We start from the raw sequence: 16,997 nt of genomic DNA on the forward strand, positions 1-16,997 counted from the left end.
GTCCGCATTCAATACGCCAATCATGGATTAGGACTTTAAATCTCACTTGGATGCAAGCACTTACACAAAAATTGTATACGTCAGATTCTGTGTTAAGACATTCTCCGTTAATTCTACTGGGCAAGGTCACCCAAATACAATTAACATATACTGTAGGAAGCTGTGATGTGTGCGAGTGGTGTCAGAGTACTGTACGCAGTCTCGGACATTGTAACACCTTAGTGCTAGGTAGGCTATGTTTTCTTTGTCAGTGAGCTGTTCGAATCATTAGGAAGTGTATGTCTGTGGGGGAGGAAGTGCCCGGAGCTGTAACCTTTATCTCCTCCATCGTATTCAAGAAACCTTAGAGCAGCCTCGGGCCTTTGCATCCCGCCGAGCGTTTAATGAGAAAACATTCTTATTGCAAATGAAGAGACAAAACTAATTTGATTGAAGGTGTTTTGACCTTGAGGTTTATGCGTTTTTCTTTTTGTCTGCAGGCCTATGTGTTTATGTGTGTTTGTGTGGGAGGGGATCATGTTTCTTTGTATGTATGTGCGCCACTGTATTTGTGTGTGCCATTCTCCTGTTAATTACTGGTGACTATTTGTGACCTCCATTAACATCCTCAGCGTCACTTAGCTCGCAGCCGGTTAAGCCAGTAATTCCAGCAGGGAAACTAAATGACTTTGCATAAGCAGCCACTTTTTTTTTTTTTTTTTTACCTGTGTGTGTGCATGTGTGTGTCTTTGTGTGAGTAAGCTACACTGTGCGATCATTAGAAATGGAAATGAGTGACTCCCTCGCCCCCTAAACTCATTGTCTCTCAGACATTAGGTAATTGTCTCTCGCTGCAAACCCCTCCAATATAAAAGTCTGTCTGTTAGCTCCCATTCAATGATTTAGGAGTGACTCTTTAGATTAGAACATTGCCATGAACGTGACAGGCCAGATCGCTCTGCTCATTCTTTCCTCGTCTTCTTTTCTTAAGCACCCCTCTTTTCTTCCCATCCCATTGCCTAAATTGTTAATGCGGTTTTAGGCTTGATACCCCTCTTTCATTTTCCTACTGCTCATCCTTTGCTGCTCTGTTTTTTTTCTTCTCTTTTTTACATTCAGGAGACTTTCTCCCAGGGTTTTCTAAGTATTTTATCATCTGCCTCTCTAACTCTTTTACATCCCTTTCATCCGTCACTATTCGCTTGCTACTAACAATGTCATTTCAAATCCATTCCCTCACTTTCAGTGCGAATGTATAACCACTGGTGGTGTTATGAATTTTATTTGATATTTGATAATTGCCATTTCACAAGAAACTAACTGAAGAACTTGTACATTATTTTGACTATATAGTTTGCATACAGTTCTGCTCTAGTAATTGCATAAAAACTGTAATTCGTCCCCAACTATTAAGTATCTAAACTGATGTTACTGCCGGCTTTTTCCAAGCTTTAAAATGTGTCAAATTTTATGTGTGCTTTGTCTCTTTCATACCAATCTGCTGAGTCATTTCTGCAGCAGTTCCGCTCATTTTTGTTCATCCTTGGCATTGACAAAAATCATATTGTATTTGTAGTGTTGCCAAGTCGTTCGCCCTCTTCAACACCCCTCCCACCTCTTCTCTCTCAGCCCCTTTTGAAAAGTGCCTTGCCACCTCTGTTTGAAATGTGGTCAATCAGAAGAGGCTGCAGCAACAACTTGTCACTTATATTTTCTCATTTATCTTCTTAGATGACTTGTAGAATGTAGACGTGGAATAGAGTGTGAAGGAGGCTCGACTAATAGTGCAATCTTGAAGCGATTTTGAGTCATTCTGTAATTGCTGTTATAGTATACTTTGATTGTGTGTTCCCTCTATTTATGTTTGCTTTATCCTGTTCCTTTCCAGTCTATTCCAGTATTGGCAGACCAACTTTAATCCCTCACATTTCCTTCTTTATGTGAATATGATAAATTATTACTTTCTAAGTCTGACTCATACCCTTATCGCCTGCAGTGTTTGTCTGTTTTTTCCACTTTCTAACTCATCAGTGCAAGTGTCCACCAGATTAAATATTTCCTGAGAATTATTGTGTGTAGTGTTACTGTATTTTTAAATCCTCTCCATCTTTTCTTTCCCTCAACAGATTGCCTGTGCAGTCTTCGCGGCCTTGCTCCATTTCTTCTTCTTGGCAGCCTTCACCTGGATGTTCCTGGAAGGGGTGCAGCTCTACATCATGCTGGTAGAGGTGTTCGAGAGCGAGCACTCCAGGACTAAGTACTTCTACCTGGCAGGATATGGAGTGCCTGCTGTCATAGTGGCCGTTTCTGCTGCAGTCGACTACAGGAGCTACGGCACCGACCGAGTGTAAGGACAGAGGGGTGGCAAAGAGAGCGTAGCGTGACGGAAGGATGGATGAAGGGGCAAGGGAAGGAGGGAGGGAGACTGGAGTGCCTGCTGTCATTTTGGCTGCGTCTGCCACAGTGGTCTCTACAAGCTGTGGTACTTCTGAAGCGTCAATAGAGAGAGGCAGAGAGAGGCAGAGAAGAAGGAAGTGGGGGAAGTATGGGGACAAGCAGAGGAGGATGCACAAGCACTGCATGAGCACAGCAGCAACAATGTGTGAATATGGAAGGATTAAACCGGGCGGGATAGGCGAAGGGGGTGCACAGTGAAGCAGACTGAGGGAAAAAAGGAGTGGTTTAAGTGTGAGAGTGTGAGAATAGAGGAATGGAGTAGTCTGTCAGGGTGTGCACACATCCATACTGGCTTGCAATTGTTTGTGCTAAAAAAAAAAAGAAAAAGCTGGCTTCCCTGGAGGAAATGCAGAAAGTGAGTGGGATGAGGACATACATTAAGAGCACATGGTAACGTATTCATGCATGCTTGACTTATCCCAACCCGAGACACAGGGTGAATCCATGAAAAGGCAGCCAGCATCTCATTCATATGAAGTATATGCATAATTGAATACCTACAAAAACATCAGTGAACAAAATAACACTTTCACATGCATGACTTGTCCACTTCATTCTTACTATGACTCTGAAAAGAGCCCAACATTTTATTCATACAGTGCGTATGGATATTATGTGCATAATGTGCACATAATGTATATGTCCATGACCTTTCCACTATTCTTTGACTTTATGAAAGCATAAGGACTAGAGAATTAACAATGTGGACACTGAATTTAAAAATTTGCATTAGAAAAATCTCTTCCCTTCATTGTTTATAAATGAGCGGCTTCATATAGATTGTAAAAGTAACAGGACACTATACGACCGTTAAATGATTCACATGCTCACGTTCTGTGCCACTCTTGGGGCTTTTTGTAGTTCAGAACTCACAGCTCTCCACTAGGTACACATCAGCTCAAAGAGGTGTAGGCCAGGGAAGAAAGGGAAAAGGGTTGACTTTAGCAGCGTTTAACCATCAAGCCACACCAATCCCTATGCCACTTAGATCAATATTTCATTGTAGGATAATCATTAAAACATGACAGTCTGAATGCCAAGCTCTGGATGAATAATCAGGCTGCATGCCATTAGCTAACAGACAATGGGACTTGTCTTGAGACAGTAGCTATGGTTCAAGAGTAAAAATGCAAAATGAAGTGATATGTTTTAGGAGAATAACAAAGAGCCTATCACACAAATCGCATTGATATACGCAAGTTAAAAAAATATTTTCTTGTAGTTCACCCAAACAATGTTTCTGCTTTTAATTGCCTCACGTCTCATGTATTTGAGAAGAAGTTGAGTAGAAGTATTTTAATAGTACATTCCATTAAAAAGCAGAAAATAAGTTATATGACTCATTCATCAGTCCAGCCTTGAAAATGGCACCGCTTATCATGTTTGACATAACACATTGAGACAAAATCTCTGGAAATATCATCTGCCATCCCTGCTGTGTCACCTTGTCACACAACCGACCCCATTCTCTCCCATATTAGCCAGTGGCACTGAGTCTCATTCACCTCCCATAATGAAGGTTGCTATGACTTAGCAAAGGAGCCCTAATGGTGGATACAGTGACACAGGCAGGGACCCATAATGGAGGGCTCTCTAATGTGGTGGAAATTGAAAGATTAATAATTCAAAAGCAGCTGGTCATGAATCAGTCGGCCATTTTGCTCCAGTGGTTTTTCTCTGACACCTTTTGCTGCAACCCGTTGGGTCTGACCTCAGCGGAGGGCAGTCGGGGACATTTTTTTCCTCCCCTGCTGCTGCAATTGATGAGTGAAGATGTTTGGGGCGATATAATTTAGCATACAGCAGTATATCTTTTACTACCAAATGCTAAGCTTGTGGTCAGAAATGGGTGTGTATGATTGTGTGTGTTCATGCATGTCCTCTGTCTCCGAATGTGTGGGTGCATGATTGTGTGTATATATTAAGTGTGTGTGTGTGTGTGTGTGTGTGTGTCCCTCCCCTTTCCTTTAACCTCACCACAGCCATTCCCAGACTCCATAAATAGCCTGGTATGAGGGCTACATCCATAACTCAGTATTCAAATGAACACAGTCATGTCATATTTTTGTGACCGCAGGATGTGGCCATGTCATATATCTGTGCCCTAAGAGGGAAGTAAAGGTTTGTTTATCACAGGTGCTCATCCCTCGCTGTCTCCCCTTCTGTGTGTGATGTATGTTCGAGGTGTGCGTATTTACTTCATTCTGCAACACCTTTCTCACTGTTCTTCATCTCTTTCACTTTTTCACCCTCCCAATTCCTTTTGTCCTCTCTTTATCAGGATGTATTTGATATACTGTATCTCATATAATGTACTGCTTTTTTCCACTCTTTACCTCATTTGTGTGTGTGGTGTGTGTGTGTGTGTGTGTGTGTGTGTGTGTGTGTGTGTGTGTAACTATGATGCATGTCCTGTCCTCTGATAGTAAACCCTTGCTACCCTACATCCATCTCAGAGAGGAGCATGTTTTTAATCCCTATGCGTCTTCCCTCTCCTGCTCTTCTCCCCCTCTGTTTCTCATGCATGATGTCTCTCTCTCCCTCTTGCTCACTCTTTCTCTTCCTCTGTCTCTGTAGGTGCTGGCTGCGATTGGACACGTACTTTATATGGAGCTTCATAGGCCCTGCTACACTCATCATTATGGTGAGATACACATACATGCATGCTCACACACATACTTGACATACAGTAGCATTACATGAACAGAGTAGACTGACAGCTACATGTTCATGCAGCAGTGACGTGTTACATTAAATCTTCTACAAGGTTTGCTTGAGCTCCTCAGCAGTGGAAACAGAAGGAATGTATGTGTCAACTTAATAATTCCCACTTTTGGAGTAACTCTCAAGTGGGCACATATTCCAACAAGCTGGAGATCTTTAGACATAGAGCACAAACCACAGTTAAGAAATAAACAAAGTTATGTTGCTCTTATGCACTTATTTGATGATACAGGCACTGTACTTCTTCCTGGCCTTGTTACTTTATTACAATGCAGCCCAATTACACAGTAAAAAGGGGAACACAGTCAAAAATGAATGATGCTTCAGCAGTCAGAAAATGGCTCTGAGGAGCAGGAACAGGCTTCATACCTTAAACAAGTAAACAGAGCCAGAAATAGAGTAGATGACTTGACAGACACTAACAAAAAAAGCAAAATAACCCCATAAAAAATTGTGTTTGGGAAACAGAGAATGACGTTCCCAATTAGGCAAATGCCAGTATGTACACTGATTCTCTGTACTCATTTATGAAATGTCAGGGAGGCTATCACTGATCTAACCAGGGCACTAAGTAGGGGTGGTGCAGGTGGGACCGATATGTTATGGCTCTATATCCATTGGTAACATATACAGCCTCAGACCCAGCACAACACTCCAGACAGTCATTATTAAACCACTCTATGCATTAGCAGGCCAAAAGAATAGACAGCATCTGTGAGAACTGGATTTCTATTGTAACAATGATCCTCAATGGATGTAATGACTGCTGTATTTTCCCTGATGCTCAAGCTGCTGTATTTTGAGCACATAAAGGGGCTGTTGATTGTGGGCTGATACAGTGTCCCCAAGCCAATTACTGCTGGAAGGGAAAATGAAATGATATGCACTATGTGTGAGTGAATTGTTGTGGTGACATTGTGTCTTTAATTAGGCTTGTTGCTGCAGAATATTAACTGGTATGTGTGTGTGTGTGTGTGTGTGTGTGTGTGTGTGTGTGTGTGTGTGTGTGTGTGTGTGTGTGTGTGTGTGTTTTAGCTGAATGTAATCTTCCTCGGTATCGCTCTTTATAAGATGTTCCATCATACGGCCATTCTCAAACCAGACTCTGGATGTCTGGACAACATCAAGTAAGTACATGTATGCATACTGTCACTGCCATCACACCAGCGTGCCTGGTTTTGAAAGCAGGAGTGATTATGCCTGTGTGTATGGATTATGTTACACTTTTATTTGCTTTCTTGCAGAGAGTTAAATAATAAGATTGATAGCTCTCTCATGTCTGGCTGTTGAATAGGGAGGTGGAGCCTTAGGTGCTTAGGTTAGCATTAAGACTGGAAACAAGGGCAAACAGCAAACCAAACTGTAAGATGGCAACAAGATTCTCCTACCAGCACATCTAAAGCTTACAAAGTAACATGTTATATCTTGTGTGTTTTATATGTCCAAAAACCAAAGTATAAAACTACAAGTTGTGTGCCAAAAATATGTTTCTAATTTTCGGTTTGTGTGCCGATCATACAAACAAGATATGAAGCGTTAATAGTGAGGGTTAGATTTGGTTAGCTTTAAACACAGCCTGGCTAGCTTTTTCCATTTTCTACAGACTGCTGGTTTCAACTTTGCATTTATCATACTGACTTGAGAGTGGCATACATCTTGTCATCAAGCTCTCAGCAAAAAAAAATTAATAAATGTCTAACTATGTCTGTCAACCTTTTTTTTTTTTTTTGCATGTTAGCATGAAGCACATTGTCTTACATCATTTTCAAGATGATTCTCATTGAATTCATCGTATTCCCAGTCTTGTGATTATTACTTAGATCACCCTCAGAGAATGTCACTGAAATATGACTTCATTTCCACTGATTCTCTGCCTGCTAAGCTAACTAATCAGGATTGCGTTTTCTTTTCCTGTTCCAGTGCAGCTCAAGACAAAAGGCTCAGTCTAATTCAAACAATATGCCATGGCTCAGAGCTCAACGCCTTACTGAGGCACAGCTCAGAATTTAAAATGTAAAACACAAAATGGCTCACCCATTCGATTTATCATTTAAATATTACTGCCAATGTATCTTTCATGACAGCAGTTTTAAGCAGGACTTCAAGTGGGAAGCGCTTCAGAAATACAGACGAAAACCAGCTGATCTTCAGTGCAGTTTAGAGAAATGTAATCAAAAAGCCTGATGGAAAGATGAAAATCAAAGAGCAATTTAGAATATGATGCTTTCGGATCTTTTTTTCCTTTTTAATGACTTTCCTTCTTTTTGAGCACACTGAAGGCTGAATAGATTTTAATCTATTTCACTTCATTAGTCATGTCTTATAGTGGTTCATTTACTTGTTAATCATCATCATGCCCTTTTTGTCTTATTATTTTTTCTTCCTTTTGTTTTCTTTGTCTCTTTAACTCCAAGCCATCACAAGTTGTCTTTGTTGTGGATTGGCTCTGGTAAGGCCACTCTCCAATCAGGTTGCCTTTCGTCTTTCTGAAGACATTTTGATTGGTTTGCTTGTTGTCTTATTTGTTGTAGAACCTGCCTAGAGTTTATGCATATCCCTAAATTAACCATTAACCTGCCTTGTGAAATGGATTACTTGTTGATGTGTGATTTGTGAGCTCCTGTGACCTATAGACTTAATGTGCTATTGAAATATTATAATGGTGAGATGTGAATGAGGGGAAACAGAGCTGAGAGAGAAATCATGACTCAAGGGAGCACTGGAGGAAAAGATGGTATGAAGGGATGGAAAAGAGAGGGATGATTGTACCCTTTATTGAAGAGGGTCGTCAGACGAGCTTTATTGGAGTTTCTGTCTCGCCTGAATGGTGCCACAGAGGGCAACATCGAATCAATCACCTCAGTCTCACTCACTTACTCTCCTCCTCTTTCTCTTTTCCTTCCTCCTGACTCTCCTAATATCTCCCCCTCTGTGTTTTTCTCTCTCCACCCTCCACCTCCTTCTTCCCTTACCCCCTTTCTCCATCTCCATCCCTCACATGAGAGGTGATCACTGCCCAGTCAGCCAATCAAATTAACAGCCATCTTTGCAGCTGTGGCAGACCCTGAAACTGTGACCTTTAGTGGGAAATGTCATTTATAATGGCTGTAATGTCCCTATACTTACTGCCCAGTGGAGCCACTCACATGGCCACACGCAGAATCACACGCACACGCTCAAGGGAGGACTTACAATGCATACACATGCCTCGACACGACCAACTTCCTTTGACATTTGGCCTTTATGATTCTCTCTCTTTATACGAAATGGCCGTTCACAGCCTTGGAAACTTTTATGAAATTTAATTCCACTAAAATGTTATAGTCACAATTGCACTAACAGACTTCAGTGCCCACTTTTGCCTGTGAAAACGTCTTTTACACTCTGCCGTGCATGACAGAGTGAGGGATAGAGTTTGGATGTAACTTTGGAAAAAAAAAAACTTGTAGGCTTGACTTTGCTCTACCCTAGTGGCTGACGTCATCTGGCTTATAACCTCCCCTCCCTCTCTTGAGATGGTATCTAAATGAGCAAATCCACTCCCTCTCTATTCTCTCACCCTTTTCGTAAGAGTGTAATTCTTTTCGGCAAAACTTCCCACTGTTTTCTCCATCCCTCTCCCACAGCGTTGGGATTCGGAAGGAACCCTCTATAACCCCTTTCTCCTGCCTCATGGTCCCACATGCATCAAAGTCTGCTGAATAGCTTTTCTGATCCAGGGAAAGAGACAAGCCTTTTCATGTTATCTTACTTAAAATGCAACTTGCAATATATACTTTAACTATAATGTGACATAGCAAATGATTTAATGAAATTGTAATTCAAATTTCCCCCTCTCAATTACTTCCCCTCTTCTGTAGGTCTTGGGTGATCGGGGCCATAGCCCTGCTGTGTCTGCTGGGCCTGACCTGGGCTTTCGGACTGATGTACATCAACGAGAGCACCGTCATCATGGCCTACCTTTTCACCATCTTCAACTCCCTGCAGGGCATGTTCATCTTCATCTTTCACTGCATACTGCAGAAGAAGGTGAGGGGGGAAAACAGAGACAAAGCTGAACAGAAATAGACAGATGGTGTGACGGGCGGACAAATACAGACACACGTAGACACAAACACACACATGCTAGCACTGATCAGCAGAGACACCAAAAATACCTGCAGAGCTGTCACAGGTTTGATTGGTCATTCAGTTACGCTAATGGCTGCTGGTAACAAACCGAGCTGCTAATCTTTCCTGGACAAAAAAGACGTTTTTCATCATCAGGCAGAGTCATCAAGCCTGAAATAGCTTGTTCAAAACTTTGGTAATATGTAGCTCTAAATCTTTTAAATTTTGGACACATGCAGAGGAAATATATGTCTGTTTTGATCTCAGGTCTCAGTGGCAGTGTTTGCAGCACTCCTCTGATGCTGACTCCTCTGAGGCTTCTATGATTTAATACATTAACCTCGCTCACACTGATACACAGCTCCCCTTGCAACTCCTCTTTCATTTTGAAAAGTTGACCTCCTTCATACATGTTTGGGTATAGTTGGCCTAAAGGATTAGATGCCTTTGTGAATGCATATGTTCCCCTTTTTTAAATTTAAATTATATGATGGCTTCCAGGAAGAACCTACACATCCTGGGATATTTTTACAGAGTCTCCCACACACTGTCAGTGCCTTGGAGTACAGAAGAGGAGTAGGACATGGAAAGAAAATTCATCAAATGCTTAATACTCTCGTCTGGCTGCGGTCCCACAGAGAGTTTTTAGTTTTAAGTGTACGACCAATAAACAAGCCATGGGATCAGGTATCCTGAGAGATATGTCCTCAGAACAGAACTGAGGTTTTCTTTGGCTAAGGCCCAACATGGTTTCTCCCGAGATCCATGGAGCAACTCACCACACAGCTGTTCAAACAGAGCATGTGGCAATACACGTCTGCCAGTCCAACAAGCTTGTTAAAAAGCAATTACAGTCCTATTTGTTCTAACTTGATTGTGATCTAAATGCAGATGTTCTGTGTGTACAAGTGCATCATATGTCTCCCAAAGGAATATGTCCATTTTAGATGGATATGTGGCAGTAATAACATTTCGGGTGGATGCTGATGGGAGAAAGTTTACGAAGTTAATCCTTTAATGTCTAAATTGTTATGGAGTTAGTGTTTGCACAAGAAATTTGAGTAGAAGAAGAAGTTAACAGAGACACTATATCAAGTTAAGCCCTTCCTGTTTCTTCCTCTTAGTATGTCATCTCAAAAATATGCTCCAAAATGTGCAAGTTAAAAGTGGCTCATCAGTCAGTTCCTCCTCCTTCACATTAGCTTTTTTTTTAATTTAATATATGCGCGTAGTGTGTTTGTGTGTAACGCTCTCCATCTCATCCCTCCCCTGTCCAGGTGCGTAAGGAGTATGGCAAATGTCTGCGTACTCACTGCTGCAGTGGCAAGAGCGTGGAGACGTCTATTTCCTCCTCCAGCAAGACCACCACGTCACGGACCCCGGGCCGCTACTCCACAGGCTCACAGGTGAGCTTACCTGCCTGCACACCTGGACGCTACAGCACAGCAGACTCTCAGGTGAGGCCGGAGCACGCCATTAGGGTTTTGGGTTATCACTGATCACTTTCAACTTCAATTTTATTGTAGGCAGACTTAAACAAGCAAAAAAATAAATATTTTTATATGGAACTTGTGAATACCTGAATATGTTAGAACTACAGTATATACAATATGGGACGACTTAAAATGTGGATTTTGTGTTGAAAGTGAGATAGCCCAAACCCTGACTTACACCTCCTCAAATTGATGCTGACACACAGGTAGATGATGAGAGTATATAAATGGCATTGACGGGTGATTATTTTCCCCCACCTGTTTCTCTCTCGCTGGTCGTTGCTTTGCTTTTTCTTTTACTGCCTCTCCTGCACTAATTTGCCCTTCTTTTACACATCACACCCCCATATATTACGTTTCTTACCATATTTCTTTCCCTCTTTTGTCTTCATGTCGTCCCTCTCTTGACTTGTCCCTGCCCCCTTCCCTTTATTCCTTCTCCCCTTCATTATTGCTACTCCTCTGTGTCTTTGTCCACACCTTCTCTACCTCCTTTTCCCTCTCTTCCTCTTTCTCGTCTTTTCTCCTGTGTATAGAGTCGTATCAGGCGGATGTGGAATGACACTGTGAGGAAACAAGAGTCTTCCTTCATCACTGGAGACATCAACAGCTCCGCCACGCTCAACAGAGGTAACCACGGGATACCTACCATTTGCATCCTCATCACTGTCACCATATCTACTTTATTAATAGCGGGAGGCTCAGACAGCATACGCTGTCATTTAGTAAAGTGGTAGGAGACCAAACTTCTGATAATGGCACTGTGTTCTTGTAGAGAGGAAGATTAGCAGAATAGAGTGTAAATATCACTTCCTACTTTGTTGGTGCTTCAAAGGATGACATTACAGGAGGGAGAGTTAGAAGCAGACTCTTGCTCAGACTAAAACATCAACCAGTTTGTACTCCCATTATAAATCTATATAGTGCAGAGCTGACTGTGCTACAGAGTGCTTCTGTACTTTCCTTTTTAAAGGATAGTCATCTTATGAAGCATTTGTGGGGTGATGAATCCTTTACATTAAAGTATGTGTGCAAGTCTTGAGCTGAACACCAATGGTCCCTTTATTATAATCAGTGCTGTCAGTTAAACACGTTATTAACGGCGTTAACGCAAACCCATTTTAACAGCGTCAATTTTTTTATCTTGAGATTAACGTTCTTTTCAGCCTAGCACACTTTGTAGTTTTTTCCCATGCTGTTGCAACAACTAGTAACGTTAGAAAACCTACAACACCACACCGGATCTAGCTAGACCGGAAACAAAACAACAGGCACGCTGCACACACTTGTTTAAGAGTAGTAGCCATTACGTTTTGAGTGGATGGCGAGCGCGAGACGCCGAAATGGATGCCTGATGATGATTCTGAATGGAAAGTTTACTTTTAAAAAGTTGCCAAATGGTTCCATTGACAAGACCAAAGTGATCTGTGTGTTTTGTTGTTGTGAACTGAGCTATCATCACAGCACATCCAGTCTGAAATACCACTTGATGGCCAAGCACACAGCTGATGCGAATTCTCCGCCCCCTCGACAAAGCCAGGCGACAATGGATGATTTTTTCAATAAAAACAACATTTGCACAAAGCAAGCCGATCCACTTTTCCATGTTGATAAGAGCATTAAAATGAGAAAAAATAATGGGAGAAAAAGAAATAAAGGGACATTTAGAATAGATAAAAATGTGCGATTAATTGCGATTAATTGCGAGTTAACTATGACATTAATGCGATTAATCTCGATTAAATATTTTAATCGTTTGACAGCACTAATTATAATACTATAAGTTATGCACAGTTGCTTTAGATTAATGCTTTACTATTAGTTGAATGTAGTAGTGTGTCACTTTAGGTGGCGCTTTTAAAATTTAGCGTGAGTCTGTTTTCACCACAGCACTATAGTATATGTATGGTGAAGTAGGGCAAACTTTTGCAGTGTTTTTCACCTTAGTATCTGTACGTTCAGCCTAGCTCATCTTACTATACGAAGGCTACTTTTTTTTACGAAATGAACATCAAATTAAATGAACATTATGCTCAGTGCACTGTATTCGGAGCTGACTCTTGCTGTCCCTCCAGAGTAAGCCACTTAAAGAATGAATTCCATGAGTATAGCTGTCGGAGGTCTAGGGTAATGAGGACATAGACACCCAAACGGCCAGACATTTCCACACACACGCACATACTGTCATTTGTTAGTCTCTAACTCGAGGTGTGGCCCTCACTTCCTTCAGGCCACTAATAAGCTGTTAGCATGACAGATTGATGCTAAAGCAGACACGGTGTGTGTCAGCGGCTGAATTATCACACACTTAGTGAGGCAGAGCTTAAGACACCCCCACCTCCTCCCTCCTTCACATTTTAAAGTATGGTGCAGAGAGCTACTTAGCCAGTAGATTTCAAATGACTACATACTGTGGCTTAGTGAGTAGGGATGGGGTGGAATAAATGGGATATTCTGATAGGAGACTGACTTGTTGAAATTGGTAAAATGGAGAAGGAATGTGTTCATTTGAGCTTTGAAGTAGATTTTAATTATATTATTAAATATTTATTATCTATTTTGTTTAGATTTGAGTAGCTTTAACATATATATATATATATATATATATATTTTTATATTTACCAAAGAATCTACTCTATTCTATTCTATTCTCCAAAAATCATTCAGTATTAAGTATTCTGCCACACTCCACTTTCTCCATTCTTCTCCACTCAATTTATTCTACCTGGAACTGTCGGACGAGCTCAGGCTGCTGGCCAATTTCTTATTTCTAAAAAGGGAAATAGTGATGAAGTTTTACTAATATGAACTATGGTATCCCAAAACAGTGGATTTAAGAGTAAGATAACTACAATGTTGTGGTAATTTCTTTTAGCTACACACTGGTGCCTCTTACCAAAATCAACTGTCACAACAGAGAGGTTTTAGTGTCTCAGTTTTTTCCCTGTAGCCTATGGTTTGAAACGATGTGACATACATACTCACTTAGGAGTAGTAGATGTAGTGTATTACATTAAGGGGACCATACAACACAAGGATGAATGTATAGAAGCTGTCACAGTCATTCATCTTCTGTTTTTCTGCAGTGTCTTTATGTGTACATGATCTGTCTCCCACCTAGGGAAGAAAATGCACTTTTTTGTAGCCCTTTTGTCCATTAACTTTCCTGTAGTCATGCTGCTCTGCTCAAGCGTATAGAACTGCAGCACAATCTTCTTCGTGCTACGCTACTCTCTCTTTGTCTCTCTCTCTCTCTCGTCCCCTCCCTCGGCTCGGCCTGTATGCAGTGGCTGCAAGAATGACTTGTCAAGCTTTTTCTTGGCTTTCACCTCAAACTATGTTTGCTTGTTTGATTTACTTGTCCTCTTCTCTCCCTCTTTCTTCCACACACTTTCCATCTCACTCTCCCTTCTTCTTTTTCCTTCTCGCTTACTTCCACTCTACAACGTCTACATGCTCTTTCCTTCAACCTCTATCTCTGCCTTTTTTTTCTCGAGTGCTTCTCTTTTTCTCTCTTCACTTGGCTGTTGCTTTTCCTCTCTCTCTCTCTCTCTCTCTCTCTCTCTCTCTCTCTCTCTCTCTCCCTCTCTCGACTTGTCTGTTGCTCTTCTTATCTCTCTCTCTCTCTTATCTGCCTGTACCAGGAGCCATGGCTAATCATCTTATAACTAATGCTCTCCTTCGTCCCCATGGTACTAACAATCCTTATAACACTCTCCTGGGGGACTCGGCAGTCTATAACAACCCAGCCGTGGGCATGTACAACACCCAAGGTGTGCCTGATGTTCCTATTATAAATGTACAACACTTGGAAAGTTAGCTTGGAGTTATTTTTTCACTACATTAAATTTATTTTGCATGGTTATTTCATTTTAAAATGTTTGCTACCGTGATACACTTTTGGCTGCATATCTGATCTAGCCTTATTATGGCTCCCAAGTGAGGCAATCAATCACACTGCAATAATCTCTCACAAAGGACACCCACTGGGCAGTTCTCAAAGCACATAAATGTGGAGAGGAAATTCTGTTGATGATTTATCGAAACAGTATAACAAGTTCACATGCTGATTTATTGTGCGCTATAGATGCATGCTATATGTTACTGGTTGCAGATTCACTTTCACTCTTTTATAAGCTACTTGGGAGCCATGAAATATTTGTTTTTATGTTAATGTTCGATTTTATACAATATATGCTTCATTTTTGACTGTCATTTTGTATGTGTCAGTCGGGACTTGTGTATTGCTTGTCTTAGTGCATGTCTACTGTATATAAACTATGTTTTAAATGTAATTTGTGAGGTGTGTTTTTTATGTTCCCTCTGTGTTATAATGATAAGTAATAATAATAATAATAAACTATTTAATAGCAGCTAGTTAACAGTGAGACCATGAAAAACAGAGTTTGATTTTGAGACATATGGTCTCTTTGTTTTTAATTTTTTCATCAAACCTCTAATTACCTTGCATCTTGATCTTGTAGCTGCTGAAAGTTGTTTCTTTTGATATATGAACTTACATCTGTGTCTTTTCTCCCTTCTCCTTCATGCTGTCCATTAGCACCTTACCGAGACACAAGTATGGACTAAATTAATACTCAACTACTTATAACATCGACTTTCTTTTCTCTTTTCTTGCTTCAGTACTCATTTTCAGTCTAATCTATGTCCAAACAGTAGTTTGCAGCTGTTTTTTTTTTTCAAAATTGTTGTTGTCAGTCCATATAATACACTTGCGTCATTTAGCTTTTAACATATTCTTTTAAAATATGCTTCTCTAAAAACAATTTCCTTGAGCATAATAAATCTTTAATGCTAAAAAAAACTGACATACTAATCTTGAAATATTCCAAATTGCAAATTGACATTGGAGTTATAATAGAGATGCAATAGGTTTGGCCTTAAAATGGCTTGCAACATAATAACTAAGAAATAATTATGTGTCACTTCAAAACATTTATCTTATTTTACAGTAAAACTCTTAACTCTTCTTGCTGTAGTGCTTGCAGTAATTGAGAAAAGAAAGTACTTCTGAGGTTTCTCTTAAATGAATTATGGACGCTTGAAGCATTTTTCCTTCCAAGAAAATTATCATTGCTACTTTTTAATCCTCAATTCACAGCACATGCTATGATATCAAACAATAATTAAAATCTCTCCTCTGAAAAATCCACTTAGTTTATTTAAGAATCCTAGTAATTATTACTTTTTTTATAATTATTTGTTCCTCAGAGGGCATCCTGAACAACGCAAGAGACTCCAGTGTTATGGATACGCTCCCTCTAAATGGTAATCATGCCAACAACTACAGCATGGCCAGCAGTGAGTACTTGAGCGACTGCGTCCAGATTCTAGACCGTAGTGGTGGCTATGGCACCCACAGCAACCACAAGGAGACTACCCTGGAGAAGAAGATCCTGAAGGAGCTGACCTCCAATTACATCCCATCCTACCTAAACAACCATGAGCGAGCCACCACCGAGCGCAATCACAACCTGATGAACAAGCTGGTCAACAGCAGCATGGCCAATGGAGGTGACTGGTTTGATTTAAAACATTTCAGGTTTAGACAGGCACACATGTTTGGTTTATGTAGACCGGGATACTAGTTGTAAAGCACATAACAAGGCTCTGGATTTCTTAAAAGAGTAATTAAACACTGGCCTCAGAGATCTTCCACAAGTTGGGTGTATAAACACTTTTTTGACTCTAATGCGTCTTATCTAAAAGCATGTAGAGTTTGGTATGGGCTTATCTGGCAGCATTTATATTAACATAACATACTGATAACATAAATGAATGTGTTAAACCTGCAATAACAGATTTTTGGCCACTTAGGGACAACCTGTGAACACAAAACCTTTTAAGCTGATTGAACTTATTAGTTTACAATGCCTATTTACAATGCAGCAGATACCAAGAAACATAAGCATTGACTTGGAGTCATGTTTCTGGTTATCAGACTCACCTTTTTGCTGTCCTTGGTTACCACTGCACCACTAACCCCAAAAATAAATATATAGTTCTTAGTTTCCAAATGCTCCGCTATCTTCACCAGTTAGTCGCTAAATTCTTCTGCTTGGTGCTTGGCAGGTAGCGTACAGTTGTTTTATAGAGTTCTCTTTGCTGAAAACAGCTGCCTGCTGTGACCGAAAACAATACTGATCCGTGATTTGAACCAAAAGTGTAAAGTTGCAGGCTGAAAAGTCAAAACAATGAGATCAAAGATGCTGC

The 16,997-nt window shown here is 40.6% G+C and overlaps 1 protein-coding gene across 13 annotated transcripts in view; it reads left to right on the forward strand.

Annotated features, from left to right (window-relative positions):
- Window positions 1–16,997, forward strand: part of adgrl3.1 (adhesion G protein-coupled receptor L3.1) — a 111,632-nt gene that overhangs the window by 91,676 nt on the left and 2,959 nt on the right. For 5 of the 13 annotated variants that reach the window (XM_051385273.1, XM_051385272.1, XM_051385277.1 and 2 more), the window contains 9 exons: window positions 2,106–2,326; window positions 5,014–5,080; window positions 6,196–6,287; window positions 9,021–9,189; window positions 10,548–10,727; window positions 11,300–11,393; window positions 14,408–14,536; window positions 15,325–15,342; window positions 15,996–16,298. In XM_051385273.1, coding sequence (XP_051241233.1) covers window positions 2,106–2,326; window positions 5,014–5,080; window positions 6,196–6,287; window positions 9,021–9,189; window positions 10,548–10,727; window positions 11,300–11,393; window positions 14,408–14,536; window positions 15,325–15,342; window positions 15,996–16,298 — 1,273 coding nt within the window. The remainder of the gene's footprint in view (window positions 1–2,105; window positions 2,327–5,013; window positions 5,081–6,195; window positions 6,288–9,020; window positions 9,190–10,547; window positions 10,728–11,299; window positions 11,394–14,407; window positions 14,537–15,324; window positions 15,343–15,995; window positions 16,299–16,997) is intronic. The other 8 variants (XM_051385281.1, XM_051385283.1, XM_051385284.1 and 5 more) reach the window with 4 other exon arrangements.

The sequence above is a fragment of the Dicentrarchus labrax genome, unplaced genomic scaffold (genome assembly GCF_905237075.1).
Source record: "Dicentrarchus labrax unplaced genomic scaffold, dlabrax2021, whole genome shotgun sequence".
NCBI lineage: Eukaryota > Metazoa > Chordata > Actinopteri > Moronidae > Dicentrarchus > Dicentrarchus labrax.